Here is a 16,725-nt window from a genome sequence, read left to right as displayed (position 1 = left end):
AATCATCTTTGTCCCACTACAATTTTGATGTATGAACTTTTTTTGTGGCAGCCATGAATAATTTTAAGAATACTTAGCAACAATACGTGAATCACAATCATTAGTTCATACTTTTGCTCCAGTATTTCAAAAGGCTGCATTTGTCCACACAAGGATGCCCTGTAATGGCCCTAACTTAAGTTTGTGTGATTCAGACCATTGGAAAACAAATTTACAAGATGGATGAATTGATGAACTCACCTGTGTCATCTGAATGTTGGCCTGAATCCATTTTTCTTGTTAGATAGATAGATAGATAGATAGATAGATAGATAGATAGATAGATAGATAGATAGATAGATTAGATAGATAGATAGATAGATAGATAGATAGATAGATAGATAGATAGATAGATAGATACTTTATTAATCCAATGGGAAATTCACATTCTTCAGCAGCAGCATACTGATACAATAAATAATATTAAATTAAAGAATGATAATAATACAGGTGAAAAAAACAGACAATAACTATGTATAATGTTAAAATATTAACGTTTACCCCCCCTGGTGGAATTAAAGAGTCGCATAGTTGGGGGAGGAACGATCTCCTCAATCTGTCTGTGGAGCAGGACAGTGACAGCAGTCTGTCGCTGAAGCTGCTCTTCTGTCTGGAGATGATACTATTAAGTGGATGCAGTGGATTCTCCATAATTGATAGGAGCCTTCTGAGCGCCCTTCGCTCTGCAACAGATGTTAAACTGTCCAGCTCCATGCCAACAATAGAGCCTGCCTTCCTCACCAGTTTGTCCAGGCGTGAGGCGTCTTTCTCTTAATGCTGCCTCCCCAGCACACCACTGCGTAGAAGAGGGCGCTCGCCACAACTGTTTGATAGAACATCTGCAGCATCTTATTGCAGATGTTGAAGGAAGCCAGCCTTCTAAGGAAGTATAACCGGCTTTGTCCTTTCTTGCACAGCGCATCAGTATTGGCAGTCCAGTCTAATTTATCATCCAGCTGCACTCCCAGATATTTATAGGTCTGCACCATCTGCACACAGTCACCTTTGATGATCACTGGGTCTATGAGGGGTCTGGGCCTCCTAAAATCCACCACCAGCTCCTTGGTTTTGCTGGTGTTCAGGTGTAGGTGGTTTGAGTCGGACCATTTAACAAAGTCATGATTAGGTCCCTATACTCCTCCTCCAGCCCATTCCTGATACAGCCCACGATAGCAGTGTCATCAGCGAACTTTTGCACATGGCAGGACTCCGAGTTGTATTGGAAGTCCGATGTATATAGGCTGAACAGGACCGGAGAAAGTACAGTCCCTTGTGGCGCTCCTGTGTTGCTGACCACAATGTCAGACGTGCAGTTCCCAAGACGCACATACTGAGGTCTGTCTTTAAGATAGTCCACGATCCATGCCACTAGGTATGATTCTAATCCCATCTCTGTCAGCTTGTCCCTAAGGAGCAAAGGTTGGATTGGGTGAAGGCGCTAGAGAAGTCTAGAAACATAATTCTTACAGCACCACTGCCTCTGTCCAAGTGAGAGAGGGATCGGTGTAGCATATAGATGATGGCATCTTCCGCTCCCACCTTCTCCTGATATGCAAACTGCAGAGGGTCAAGGGGCGTGTTGAACCTGTGGCCTAAGGTGGTGAGAGCAGCAGCCTCTCCATGGTCTTCATCACATGTGATGTCAGAGCAACAGGCCGAAAGTCATTCAGCTCACTAGGACGTGATACCTTTGGGACTGGGGGTGATACAAGATGTTTTCCAAAGCCTCGGGACTCTCCCCTGTTCCAGGCTCAGGTTGAAGATGCGCTGTAGAGGACCCCCCAGCTCCGATGCACAGACCTTCAGCAGTTGTGGCGATACTCCATCTGGACCCGCTGCTTTGCTGGCACGAAGTCTCCTCAGCTCTCTGCTCACTTGCGCTGTTGTTATTATGGGTGGGGATGTTTTCCTATGCTGGTATCAGCAGAAGGATGTGTGGAGGGTGCAGTACTCCGAGGTGAGAGTGAGAGTGGGTTAGGGTGGTCAAACCTGTTAAAAAAGTTGTTCATTTGGTTTGCTCTCTTCACGTCTCTCTCAATGGTGGTACCCCGCTTCGAGCTGCAGCCAGTGATGATCTTCATCCCATCCCACACTTCCTTCATGCTGTTATTCTGCAACTTCTGCTCCAGCTTTCTCCTGTACTGCTCCTTCGCTGCCCTGAGTTGGACTCGGAGTTCCTTCTGCACGCGCTTGAGCTCATGCTGATCACCGTCTTTAAAAGCCCTTTTCTTCTGCTTCAAAAGGCCCTTGATGTTACTTGTAATCCATGGCTTGTTGTTAGCATAGCAGCGTACTGTTCTTACAGGAACTACAATGTCCATACAGAAGTTGATGTAGTCAGTAGTGCAGTCAACAACTTCCTCAATGTTCTCATTATGAGATCCCTGCAGGATATCCCAGTCTGTAGTTCCAAAAGTTCTCTCAGAGTATTCTCAGCCTCCGGGGGTCCACGTCCTGAATGATCGTGTGGTTACAGGTAGGACTCTAACTTTTGGTTTATAGTGAGGCTGAAGCTGAACCAGGTTATGATCTCCTTTCCCAAGCGCAGGCAGCGGGGTGGCGCTGTATGCGTCTTTAACGTTTGCATACAGTAAATCAATAGTCTTATTTCCCGGGTGTTACAGTCCACATACTGGGAGAATGCAGGCAATGTTTTGTCCAGCGTCACATGGTTAAAGTCTCCAGCGATTAGCACAAGCGCCTCAGGGTGCTGCGTTTGTAACTTAGCAACAGCGGAATGGATGATGTCACTCGCTGACTCCACGTCTGCCCGAGGAGGAATGTATACAATAACAACAATGACATGTCCAAACATGTTGAAACTCTTATATATTCTGTAAGGTTTCTAAACTTTTTTGGGACTTCCCTCAACCGGACAACACCGTCCCGAAGCACAATCGCCTCATTTGTGGAAGACAGTTTTTTGGTGGCCTGGGCAACTGCAGGCTCCCAGCGCTGTAGCAGCTCACAGCAAAAGCAGATCCGAGTTGAACACTGTAAGCACTTGCCGTCGATGAGTGATGCAAGGAACATTATAAATGCAGGGAACACGATTGCTTGGCCACTAACCTGGCCACGACCCTGCCTGATTGCTGTGTCTGTGTATAGGAGAGTGGTAGATCCCGCTACAATAAATAACTGTGCTGTTCCTGTATCAAACTGAATAAAGTTGGTTTTGCTAAAGTACTGAGACTCAGCCTCGTGTTTTGGGGTGCAAGACAGGGAGTCACATGTCACCATTTTTACTGTAAGTTCTATGCTCCTTTCGGACTTTCTGTAAATCAATTTTTATCTTCCATTCTTGTTATCAAGATTTTCAATTTATTTTAAATATTTATTTAATTAATTTAAAATAAACAAAAAGCCAAAACACAAAAAAAAATAGTTGGGGAACCTAAAGGAATCTCTGTTTGATAGCCATAGTGAAGGCTACATCATTTAAAATAAAGATTTGGAAAATTGTATCTCCAGCCACTTCGAACTGCCATTGAGTTAAGCTGATTCCAAAATTAATGGTGACTCCCTGTTTGTATAAATCTTTTATAGTTGAATGCCAGAAGGGTTGGAGTCAGAGGTAGAGCTGGAGATGCGGCTAAGCTTCTCCCTTCTGGTCTTTGCCTTTAAGTCTAGAGGCTGAAGAGGAAGATACAGAAGTGTCTGTGCAGCAACCAAAGTCTCTGTAAAAGAAGTGCTACAACCAAGAACATGACACATTACAACTGTGTTTTCTTGCAACGAAGATCAAATTTTGGGTAGAGAGCTTTGCATATAAATCAGACCACTCTTGAAATAATTTGCCACAAGTTATCTGGCGTTCCACCCCATACCTTTTCTTTTTGACTCCATTTTGTCTTCGCCCTTCCTTTTAGTGTCTCTTCCAATTCAAAGTTAATCTTGCTGATTTGAGGGGCACTGGAAATAAAAAAAAGAAATCTAATTAGAGGTGTTTCCATTTTCCATTTAGCTGTAAACATTATATATATGGATTCTTAATATATGCGTTTGATTTTCCCTCCATTCTCACTTCCTCCTTAATATAATGCTGTCTTCCATGTTATGGGCATTCTGCAGGGATGAGGTGAAAGAGGATCCAGAAAGCGGAGGAATGTTTCCTCACTAGCACATGTTGGTGGAGTACAGTTGAGTGATTGCCAGATTAGTCTCTAGCTTTACTTGTACTCTTTTAGTGAACCGTAGAATATGCGACTCATAGGCACAGTCTGCATTTTTCTTTCTGATGCTAGAGTATCAGCCACTACTGAAAAATACTTCTGCTAGTGTGTCACCTTGGTATGATCAATAGTGGTAGATGATTACATCTTGCCTGAAGAAGGGGCTGGAGCTGCCTCAGAAGCTAGCATATTGTAATCTTTTTAGTTAGCCAGTAATAGGGGTGATTTTGCTTGACTTTTTACTGCGCCCATAATGGCTAACATGATACAAAACCCTAGTGCTACTCCTTCCTGAATAATTCAATGTCAGAATTATCTTCTCACTCTTTCTGTGTTTATTGCATCAATTTCTGTATTATTGAAGAAGGTATTTTAGACTGAAGTCATACAGTTTGCTGTTGTGCTCTAGTGGAGGATGCAATTATCCATTTATTTAAAATTATCCAATTATCTGCTCCACAAGGTTTATTCTCACCTGGACAAAATTGGCAGCACTGTGAAGATCCTGTTTTTTTATTTCTCCAGCACCATAAATACCATCCAGACATCTCTGTTAAGGGGTAAACTCAAAGATATGCAGGTGGATGAGCCTAAGATGTCCAAGATAATGGACTCTCTATCAGGCAGACCACAGTTTGTGAGACTCAAGGACTGTGTCTCTTATACAGATGTCAATACAATACAATTTACTTTTGTATAGTCCAAAATCACACAAGAAGTGTCGCAATGGGCTTTAACAGGCCCTGCCTTTTGACAGCCCCCCAGCTTTGACTCCCAAAAAAACCCTTGTAGAGAAAAAAATGGAAAAAACTTGGGAAAGGTAGTTCAAGGAAGGTTGGGTGTGCCGTGGGTCTCAAAAAGAAGGGGGTCAATACAATACAATACAATACACAAAACAGAAGACAAGTAATCCTCAATACAGCATAAAAATAAAAATATTACAAGTATGGAGCAGAATTTAACAGTAGATGATATCACATAATATGATTTGGATTTGTTTAGAGTCCATAAAGGTGCCTCCCCCAATTGGCTATTCCACAGCTGAGATAGCGCTGGGACAGCTAATCTGATGAAAGGACCACTCTACCCCACAATTCCTGTGATCCTCCATCAGGGATGACTTTACCATAGGCAGACAAAACAACTTGGCAGGTGGGCCGTGACACCAAGTGCTACATTTGAGTACCGAGAAGAGAAACAGAATAGGTGAGGGTTAGTATCAAATTATAACTACCATATTACTTATGTTTTAGTGCTAAGATAGATAGATAGATAGATAGATAGATAGATAGATAGATAGATAGATAGATAGATAGATAGATAGATAGATAGATAGATAGATAGATAGATAGATAGATAGATAGATAGATAGATAGATAGATAGATACTTTATTAATCCCAAGGGGAAATTCACATTCTCCAGCAGCAGCATGCTGATACAAAAAAGAATATTAAATTAAAGATTGATAATAATGCAGGTAAAAACAGACAATAACTTTGAATGGGGTGGAATTGAAGAGTCGCATAGTTTGGGGGAGAAACGATCTTCTCAGTCTGTCAGTGGAGCAGGACAGTGACAGCAGTCTGTCGCTGAAGCTGCTCTTCTGTCTGGAGATGACACTGTTTAGTGGGTGCAGTGGATTCTCCATAATTGATAGGAGCCTGCTGAGCGCCCTTCGCTCTGCCACAGATGTTAAACTGTCCAGCTTCATGCCAACAATAGAGCCTACCAATGACTAATGACTACCAACAGAGATGCAGTCTGCACAGTTAATCAGCAGCTCGAGTCAGGGTGTGCTAAACTGAAGTCATGAGTCTTCAGCCGGGATTTGAAAGCTGAGACCGAAGGGGCATCTCTTATAGTAGCAGGCAGACCATTCCACAGTTTGGGGGCCCTGTAACTAAAAGCTCGACCTTCCACTGTTATTTTATTAATCCTTGGAATCATAAACAGACCGGCATCTTGAGATCTTAATGTGCGCTCAGGTTTGTAAGTCATGATAAGTTCAGACAAGTAAGCCATTTAAGGCTTTATATGTTAAAAGGAGGATTTTGAAATCTGCCCTAAAACTTAACTGGGAACCAGTGTAAGGATTTAAGAACTGGAGTTACAGTATGTCTTTGTATTTTCTTGTTCTCGTAATAATTCTTGCAGCAGCATTTTGAATTAACTGGAGGCTGTATAAAGAACAGTTTGAACAGCCAGTGAACACCACATTGCAGTAGTCAATCCTACTCGAAATAAATGCATGAATTAATTTCTCAGAATCTTGTTTATTTAGAAACGCTGTTAAGAACATTAGAACAATCCTATCTCCTTTTCTCATCACCTTGTACTCCTCTGACTATAAATATAACACCAGGTCATGTCATTTGTCGAAATATTCAGATAATTCTGATAATTCTGCATTTACGGAGTGAATTGATAAGGGGAATGAGACAGAGGAGAGAAGTCAGGAGGAAAACTTTGTTTCTTGGTGCAAAGAGAATTGTCTTCCACTTAACATCAGCAAAAGCAAGGAATTGGTTATTCACTTTCACTGCACCTCTATGTTCAGTCACTGTCGAGGGAGTGGATCTATATGTGGCGCATTGCTACAAGTATTTGGGGGTCTACATCAATGACAGTTTGGTCTGTTCTCGGAAAACACAGATACTGTAGCAGAAAGAACAGAGAGGACACTCCTTCCTTAGGAGACTGTGTTCCTTTAAAGTGGGACGTGACATCCTTCACATCTTCTACAACTCTGTGATGGCCAGTGTGATTTTCTACACTGTAACATCACTTCAGGGGAGGCCCACAGAAGCAACAAGCTAATTAAAATAGCAGGCACAGTTATGGGACGCACTCTGGTCCCCCTGGAGGTCACAGCAAAGGAGAGAATTAAAATACTGAGTGCCATTATGAACAATGCAGCACATCCTCTCTGTGACACACCAACACTGAGGACTTTCAGCCAACAAATTATTTGGCAGAAGTGTGTCAAGGAACATGACTGGGGATCTTTTATACCAACAGCAATTAGTCTGCATAATGCCTCACTGGGACTGGGACTGCCAAGTCAGACATTTTCTTTCTTTTTACTTTTCTTCCTTTTTAGTCATTCTGGTGCATGTTTAGGCCAAAGTATCTATCTATCTATCTATCTATCTATCTATCTATCTATCTATCTATCTATCTATCTATCTATCTATCTATCTATCTATCTATCTATCTATCTATCTATCTATCTATCTATCTATCTATCTATCTATTATATAGTGCCTTTCATATCTATCTATCTATCTATCTATCTAACTATCTATCTATCTATCTAGTCTATCTATCTATCTATCTATCTATCTATCTATCTATACAATGTCTTCGAACCCATGAGTTTGGAACTGTGTGACAGCATCCTTAACCAGTGTGTCATCTCAGATCTTAACTAAACTAACCTTAATTTAAAGCATTCCTTTATATGGACCTCCAATGGGCTGACAGGTTGTCCTGGCTGGTTCATACAATGTGCCAAATACTGTATGAATAAATTCAAACTGGATTAAGTGGGTATGAGAATTTATTTTTATTTTTTACATCATGTTATGGACACAGGATTATTGTGAGTGAAAATCGACTGGGAGATGATGAAGAAGTGAGAAATCTCGATCGAAGTACTTTTCTTACACTGTCCATGTCTCATATTTTCATCCAGAAAAGAGATAAAGTTTCTGACACAATAAACATCTGTGATGACCAGAATTGAACAACTGCAAACAATATCAAAACATCCATGAAAAAAATCTCAGATTACTCGTTTGGCATAATCTACATATGAAGTCATCCATTCATACACCCAAAACTACCAAAACACACACATTTTTTTATCAAAATAATGTTATATATGTCACTTCCAGAAAACTAAAATGGAACATGGTCAGTCTCACTGTAAACTCGACTGCCAGCATTACATTTATATTTATATCTATAAGTGGTATACCTTGGAATTAATTAGTGTTAGGCTGTGTAACTGTACAGGTGAATTGAGCTTCTGCTTGTTGAAGTATCTCAAATATTCACAAGTCTGATGCGTATTCTCTTCCTGATAATGCGTTCACTTGCTTTTCTTTAACTTTTAACCATTACTTGCATTCATCTCACAGTGCTCACTTTCTGTTGATTTCATGTGAAATGCAAAGGTAGCCTATGAATAAACTGTTACTGGGCTGCACTCTTGACCAATGAATGAATGAAGCGGAGGAGGCGGGTCTTTAATTCAAATGTTCTTCCGCATCTGAGCATTTTAACCTATATAGAGCATTTTCCAGAAGTGACTTATTTAACAATATTTTACTTAAACTCCAATGTTTGGGACATTGTGAGCATACAGCTGGATGACGTCACACATGGATGTGACAAGAGTGATCATGGACGTTTTTAATATTGTTTACTGTTGTGCAATATTGGTCACCCTCACCTTTTATTGTAAAAGAGACTTTTATTTCTAAACATGAGATTAAAATTTTTTTCTCGAACATTATTACAAACTACTTAGAGTAAGTAACATTTAAAAAATATATATATAATTTTTGGATTGAGTTTTCCTTTACATAAATGTGGTCAGATTTGTGTTATCCAACATCACCATCAATCTTTATGCAATAAAATACACTTAACTGTACAAAGTGTATATTTTCAATACAGGAAATGATTTTATTAAGAAAGAAGCAAAAAGTATAATAATTATACATAACTGTTTGGAAAAATTCTGCTTTTCTTTATTGTTTTCAATAAACTGTTTCTAATCTCCTTCATCCTTAGGCAGTAAATAACAGGATTCATTAGAGCTGGAAAGACATTCTGGATTATCAGTCCCATGATTCTCATGTCCACAGACGTATCTGGGATTCGATCAGAGATAAAGACCCCACCAGCAACCAGGAAGAACACAGATATGACCAGCATATGTGTGCCACATGTGTAAAAGGCCTTAAGACGCCCCTCGGCGGATGAGATCTGCACCACTGAATATATGATCCGCATGTAAGAGAAGAGAATAAATAACAAAGGGATGAACATCACGCTCAAGCCAATGGACATGCAAGTGAAACCAGTTATTTGAATATCCCCACAGGCCAAGAGCAGTACTGAAGCAAATTCGCAGAAGCAATGCGTAACCTGATTGGGCCCACAGAATGGAAGTCGGAGCATGAGGACTGCAGGTGGAGTTGCAAAAAGGAAGCCTGCAACCCAGCAGCAAGCGATCAGCTTTAAGATGCGACTGTTGTTCATTAGATTGGGATAGTGGAGTGGGTGGCAGATTGCTATATAGCGGTCATAAGCCATTAAGCAAAGAAGAAAGCATTCTGTCGAGAAAAAGCCCTGGAAGGAGGTAATCTGAGTGAAACAAGTAGCAAAGGCGGTGGTTCTGGACTCCAGTCGGAACAAAAGCAGCATACTGGGGACAGTGGTGGTTGTGATGGCAATGTCTAAAACAGCCAGGCCACAGACTAGTATGTACATGGGGGTGTGTAGCGCTCGGTCAGATGTAAAGATGAGGATCAAGACAAAGTTTCCAAACAGGATGAAGAGGTACACTGTGAGGAAGACAGCAAACAGTGTTTTCCTACTTTCTTGATCTTTCATTCCAGGAATCCAGTAATGATAAATTCGGTCACAGTTGTGCTGGTATGGTTCAACCCAGACATGCTTGGAAGCAGTTAACTCTGAAAGTAAAAAGAAAGAACTATAGTATGAAATAAATAGAGCTTTAATAGTAGCTGGTTAGGTTTATTTTTTATGGTGACCTGATATGTGTCATAACATCCAGGCTTTATCCCATGTTGTGCCCAGGGTTGCCAGTGTAGTCTTGCTGCATTGGAATAAGCTGGTTTAGTAAATTAATAAATGAAAAAGTGAATGTATATGAAAACAGCACATTTCTTCATACCTGCTGGGTCGGTAGTGAGTCTCTAAAGAGGGTCTCTGCTGGACCACAGCATTGATAAACTGTAGATGTTGTTTCAGTTTCAGGTGACCTCGCTTAGTTGCAAGCTGGGAAATGGGAATGCAAGCAATGGCGAGAAGAATGTTAAGTGGACCAGACGACACATATGCTTTTGAGAAACTGTATTGACAGTCAATGTCTACAACTCAAACTGGTGTTAGGTTGAACTGAAAACTGAAGTCAAATAATACCACTAGCCGAGCAGTGCCCTCATTTAACAAAATACATTTCCTTATAATGGCTGCAAAGGTTTCCCTTATGTAATCTGTTGTAATAGAACTTTTTATTAGAACATCAGAACAATCTAGATGAGATCAGGCCATTCAGCCCAGCAAAGCCTGGCAGTCCTATCCACTTAATTCCTTCAAAATAACATCAAGTCGAGTTTTGAAAGTCCCTAAATTCCTACTGTCTACCACACTACTTGGCAGCTTATTCCATGTGTCTCTGGTTCTCCATGTGAAGAAAGACTATTTGGGTGAAATTTACCGTTAAAAAGTTTCTGTGTCCCTATGCTCTTCTTGAACTCATTTTAAAAAACAGTTTTAAAATTTTTTTTAGTTTGATGCCCAACCTCTCATGTGGCACACTATGAAATGCTTCCTTAAAGTCCAGATAAATAATTTCATGTTCTCCACTTTGATCACATTCTTTTTTTGCTTCCTAATAGAATTCTAGCATGGTGGTAGAACATGACCTCCCTTACTGGCCTATAGTTGCTTGGATCTCTGCAAAGTCACCCTTTTTATATAATGGGATAATATTTGCCATTTTACAGTCCTTCATAATTTCACCAGTGCTGGGTGACTTCCTAAAAATTGATGTCAAGGGTTTATATCTGTATTCACTAGCCTCCTTAAGAACTCATGGGTAAATATTATCTGGTCCTTGGTGATTTGTTTGATTTCAGCTTATTTAATCTGAGCAGCACTTCTCTCTCTACAATTTCCAAATCCCTCAGTATATCCTTAGTAGTCCCTTTTACCGCTGGGAGGTTATCCACTTCCTCACATGTGAAGAACTCAGAAAAATGCAAGTTTAGAACATCTGCTTATTTACCTGTCTGTATTTTGTAATTTCCATTTACTATTCCTAATACACTTCACCTCCTCCTTTTCTGTTCTTTTTACTACTAAATTACTGTGTTCGGATTCAACGGGTTGGGAAATGGATGGATGGATGGATTACCATATATGCTCGTGGATAAGTTCTCACAAGGATAAGTATAATTTCTGGTATTTTATAATGTCGGTTGTATAAGTCGAATGCGAAAAACTCACGCTATTGGTCCAAGAGATTATGATACGCTAACACCCACCTGAGAGAGTAACCATGGAACACACTGCCTTTTTTTCAATGTGGGTGCGGCAATGTGCTTTATCAGTGAGTGCTCCAAACCTCTCTCTCTCTCCCTATTGTGCCTATGTGACCACCTGGTAATACCCAAACTATTCCGAAGCAACATTTGCAGTGATTTGTGTTTTTTGTATCTCACACCCTCAAACACCTTTATCGTAAGAGCATCCCTTATCTACGATGGAGCGTTCGATCAGAAGAAAATATGAAGCTGGTTTTAAATTAAACGTCGTTGAGGTGGTGAAAGAAATTGGTAACTGTGTTGCTGCACAGAGTTCGATGCGTCTGAGAAACTGGTGCAAGATTGGAGGAGGCAAGAAGATGTAAAAAAAAAAAAAAAAATTAAGTATCGCGTTTTTCAACGGGTATATAAGTCGGGTTTCAAGACCCGACTTATACATGAGTATATACGGTACTGAAAGAATTTCTTTGGGTCATCTTTCACCGTATCCGCTATATTCCTCTTTAACTGCATTTCAGCCACCCTAATATCCTTCTTAATGGTTGCCCTCATACTCCCTATGATTCAAATTGGAGTTATTAGTCTTATACGCCTCATTTGTCTTTAACTTCTTACTTACCCACTGCAGTTTTTTTTTAAATTTCCTATTAATTCCAAATTTAGGTATGTACCTGTCTTGAATTACATATAAAACATTTCTAAACCTGTTCCACTGCACCTCACGCTCTCCACACTTAAAATCTATCCTCCTTAGGCTTTGCTTCATCTGCTCAAAATTTGCCCTACCATAGTTAAACTTAACAGTTTTGGTCATGGTACAGTGGCATAATGGTTAAGCTTTTATTTCATAATACCTGAGAAATGTGATCAATTTTATTTTATTTTTTTTAACAGCAAAACATTCCTTTAAATTTTAATATTAAAGTATAGATTTATTAAACAGATGCCAAGAGAAATGTTTCTTGACAATCATTTTTACAGGATATGTTAAGTTTTGCATGAAGGTATGAAGAGCTGCCTGAAAATTAAACTTAGAACAATAAGTGTTAAAATGCAGTGGTTTGAAGAGCAATAAGTTAGACTACAGAAATTTAAAAAAGTGAACATCACCTGAAATATTTGTAATTCTACAGAATTTGTTACTTGCACTGCAACGGACTGGCACCCTCTCCAGGTGTTGTTTCTTCTTCCTTGTGTCTGATGCTTGCTATGATAAGCTCCAGCTTTCTAGTGACCCTGCTCTGGATAAGTGGGTTTGGAAGACAGACTGATGGATCTTATTTGCACCCAAGTTTAATTAGCAAAGCACAAATACAAGATTAGCACTGCTGCCATGCAGTTAGGAGACCCGGGTTCGCTCCTGGGTCCTCCCGGCGTGGAGTTTGCATGTTCTCCCCGTGTCTGCGTGGGTTTCCTCCGGGCGCTCCGGTTTCCTCCCACAGTCCAAAGACATGCAGGTTAGGTGGATTGGCGATTCTAAATTGTCCCTAGTGTGTGCTTGGTGTGTGGGTGTGTTTGTGTGTGTCCTGCGGTGGGTTGGCACCCTGCCCAGGATTGGTTCCTGCCTTGTGCTCTGTGTTGTCTGGGATTGGCTCCAGCAGACCCCCGTGACCCTGTGTTCGGATTCAGTGGGTTGGAAAATGGATGGATGGAAAATCACAAGATGAAATATATCTGCATGAGCTGTTATGGTTGCAGTCCTCTTTTATGGTCATAGCTGTTGTTCAGCACTTTACATTTTAGACATGGCAGCAGTGGTTATGATATCATTGGGATTTTGTTGTTCATTTGAACTGTGTCAAGGCTGTCATACTTTGACATCCATTCACCTTTAACCAATTTGTACTGACGAGACAGTAAACGATTTTGATGAAAAAGAATTGAAAGATGTACTGTAACACCATCTAGAAACAGTAAAGAGTCTAATCCAGAAAAGACAGTCGATTGATCATGAAGTCTAAAATCTAAGTAAAAAATCTAAGTCTTTTAATTGGAAAAATATTAATTTACTCACATGAAAGACAAATCACAATAATGCAGTGTACACCAACATTGGAATCCTAATATTGGATAATCCAGAGGAGAAAACTATGAATTATGTCACACATCATGTACTCCCAGGGATTCTGAAAATGATTATCATGGCAATTGTCAATGCACTGGTGTTAATAATAATAATACATTTTATTTATTTGTAGGTGCCTTTCTAAAAACAAGGATACCGAACAATAGATAAAATACACATTATAAACAAAACTAAAATACAAAACATTTAAATCAGACAGAGCAATTGTAATCAAAGAGAAAAAGCAGTCTTAAACAAATGAGTTTTAAGTTTAGATTTGAAAAGTGAAAATAATTCAATATTTCTAAGCTCAGGTGGTAGTGAGTTCCAGAGCTGGGGAGCTGAGCGACTGAATGCTCAGCTCTCCATAGTGGTAAGACGGACGAAGGGGACAGTCAAGTGGATGGAGGAAGAGGATCAGACAAATATGGAGGGGTGAGGTTGTGGAGAGCCTTAAAAGTTAACAGAAGAATTTAGAGAAAAGCCAAGCAAAATGACACCTTTTATTGGCTAACTAGAAAGATTACAATATGCAAGCTTTCGAGGCAACTCAGGCCCCACGGTACAACACCCTAGTACAGAAGAATTTAGAATTGAATGTGGAACTAAACTGGAAGCTGCTGCAAAATGAGAGTGATATGGTGAATACTAATGATGCGGGCAGCTGAATTCTGGACCAGTTGAAGCTTATAAAGAGATTTGCGAGAAAGACCAAAGAAAAGGGAATTGCAATAATCGAGACGATGTAGCAAGGCTACATAACTTGTCAGTCGGGTTGGCCTTCTGAACTGTTCGTCACTTTATAATGTGACTGGGAGGGTGTCTATAAATAGCCCTTCAGGCACTTTTGAGGACGACCCAGTGCTGGGAGGATTCCGCCTGGTAAATATTCCAGCTGCCAATTTCCGGTGTCATGTTACCATAACAACCAAGCGGGGAAAAGATATTTCAGCGGGAAACTTTTTCTTTTTAAGGAGAATGGCGGATCGAGGAAGGGAGGAGAAAAAAGGAAGGAAAAGGCTGAAGGCAAGGAGGCGATTATCTACGCTTTAAGAATCATCAGGATCTGACTTCACTCAGGGACGTCTGCTATTTCTGGGTGGCCACCCCAAAGAACTAATCAGTGTAACGTATCCCCGAGAAGAGGCCAGGGTCTGGTGTTCTCTGGGTGCTCTCGTTTGGTGAGGCGGACTCATGAGTGTGTTTCTTCATGATATCCAGCGGAGAAGCCATTTTCGCCAGAGCAGGGGTGTTGAACTCCGATCCTGGAGGGCCACAGTGGGTGCATGTTTTCATTCTAACCATCTCCTTAATTAGTGATCAGTTTTTGCTGCTAATAAACTTCTTTTGCCTTAGTTTTAATTGATGTGACTCAGACCCCTTTTGTTGTTTCTTTTTCCAAACAATAATGAGACACAAAACAAGCCACCACATGACCAGCTAACTTGTGCCCATCACACAATAGCTGAAAATAAAGAAAGTTGATGGTCTCAGTAAAACAGAAAATAACAGTTTTGGAAATGTCTACTGTGGCAGAATGAAAGCAGCAACAAGCCATGGAATTAAATGATGGGATTAATTAACAGCAAGATCAGCATCTCATTAAGAAACTGATTGGAGTGAAATTGGTTGGAGTTTGAATCCCCAGTTTAATTGGTCATCTATTGGCTCGCTTCACGTCTCATTTGTTTGGCTGCCATTTAATGAAGAAAAGAATCAATTCAGGGGACTGAATCCTTAAAAACAGAGCTAAAAAAAGAAGTTAATTAGCAGTGAAAACTGGCCACTTATTACAAAAAGGGTTAGAATGAAAACCTGCAGCCACTGCGGCCCTCCAGGCCTGGAGTTCGACACCCCTGCACCAGAGGACTGTTGTGTTTCCTCATGCCATCTTACGGTAGGAACTGAACTGCAGGTTTCTTCTCCATATTTATGGACTACGTTAAATCTTTCTTTTTGCTTTCTCTGAGAACAGTTCTTTTTATTTTCCTTTATTGTCTGTGTCAAACTGGGGGATAGGATTTGGCCGCAGGGGAGGGCGTCTGGGGAAGGGGGTTCACAAATGAGCACTCAGGCACCGGGCAAGTAAATGTAATCAGCAGATTTCAATATATTTATCAGTCCCACTTTCTTCTGATTTTGATTTTTTGCCAGTTATTTAAGGGCGTGCATAGGGGACAAGAGGGGCCGAGGACCGAATATGGTAATGCTATTTTATCCTTCAAATATCGTCCACTTCCCTCTCGGGTGGTGAAGTATAAGAATCGTAATCCTGTATCGGGCGATTGCTACAACGAGAAGTGACAAGGCTATGAACGAGGATAGCAGTGGTGTGGGGAATGAGGGAGAGACGAATACGATTAATGTTACGCAAGTGGAAATATGCAGACCGGGAGATGTTATTGATGTGGGACTGAAAGGATAAAGTACTGTCAAGGATGACACCCAGACTCTTAATCTGTGGGGAAGGGGAGACAGAGGAATTATCAATAACAAATGAAAAATGATCAGTTTTGGATAATGTTGATTTTGTACCAATAAGGAGAACCTCAGTTTTGTCACTATTTAATTTAACAAAATTTGAAGAAAACCGGGATTTGATTTCTGCTATGCAATCAATAAGCGAGGAGGATGGAAAGAAACAGTACGTTTGCTAGTGTCACGCAAGTGGGCATGGGAGCCAGCCACAGGAAACAAAAGAAAAGAATTCCATGCCCAGCCGGAGGGTGGTGGGGTGCACTAAACCCTCTTGTTTTGTCCCTGCAGACCAGACACTGGAAATTACACCTGAATACGAAGACATCACCTCTTGTCCCGGCCCCAAGGACCACATCGCTTCCTGTCCTGGCCCCGAGGACCACATCACTTCTGCCAACCTCCCTATAAAAACCCACTCCCTTCCTCTGTTGAACAGTTCTGTTTTGGACTCCGTTCTGTACACTATTGTGTTGAACAATTTGCTTATTTTTGCAGCCAAGGTCAAGTACATGGGTGGCTGCCCCAAACCTTTGTCTTGTGTCAAGACGTCTTATTTTACACTAGTGAGATAGAGCTAAGTGTTGCAATAAGATGTTATCAAAATTAAACACTGCAAATTTTGCATAAGACAAGATGGTTAAAATCATAATACTTGGGGTCAGATGT

General features: G+C 40.6%; 1 protein-coding gene across 1 annotated transcript; it reads right to left on the bottom strand.

Moving 5' to 3' along the window:
- Nucleotides 1-8,934: 8,934 nt before the first annotated feature.
- LOC114641253 (olfactory receptor 10A2-like) lies at nt 8,935-12,330 on the bottom strand. The gene is made up of 2 exons (XM_028790331.2): nt 12,303-12,330; nt 8,935-9,917 (listed from the first exon to the last, which is right to left on the bottom strand). Exons 1-2 carry the CDS (start codon nt 12,328-12,330, stop codon nt 8,935-8,937), a joined length of 1,011 nt encoding a protein of 336 aa, XP_028646164.2.
- Between the last annotated feature and the right edge of the window lie 4,395 nt (nt 12,331-16,725).

The sequence above is a fragment of the Erpetoichthys calabaricus genome, chromosome 4 (assembly GCF_900747795.2).
Source record: "Erpetoichthys calabaricus chromosome 4, fErpCal1.3, whole genome shotgun sequence".
Taxonomy (NCBI): domain Eukaryota; kingdom Metazoa; phylum Chordata; class Cladistia; order Polypteriformes; family Polypteridae; genus Erpetoichthys; species Erpetoichthys calabaricus.
This window is presented reverse-complemented; position numbering and strand designations above follow the sequence as displayed.

Coding starts and splice junctions, on each gene's coding strand:
- LOC114641253 (XM_028790331.2), bottom strand. CDS start 12,330: ATGACCAAAACTGTTAAGTTTAACTATG. Junction 9,918..12,302: donor AACTGTTAAGTTTAACTATG/GTAGGGCAAATT, acceptor TTTTACTTTCAG/AGTTAACTGCTTCCAAGCAT.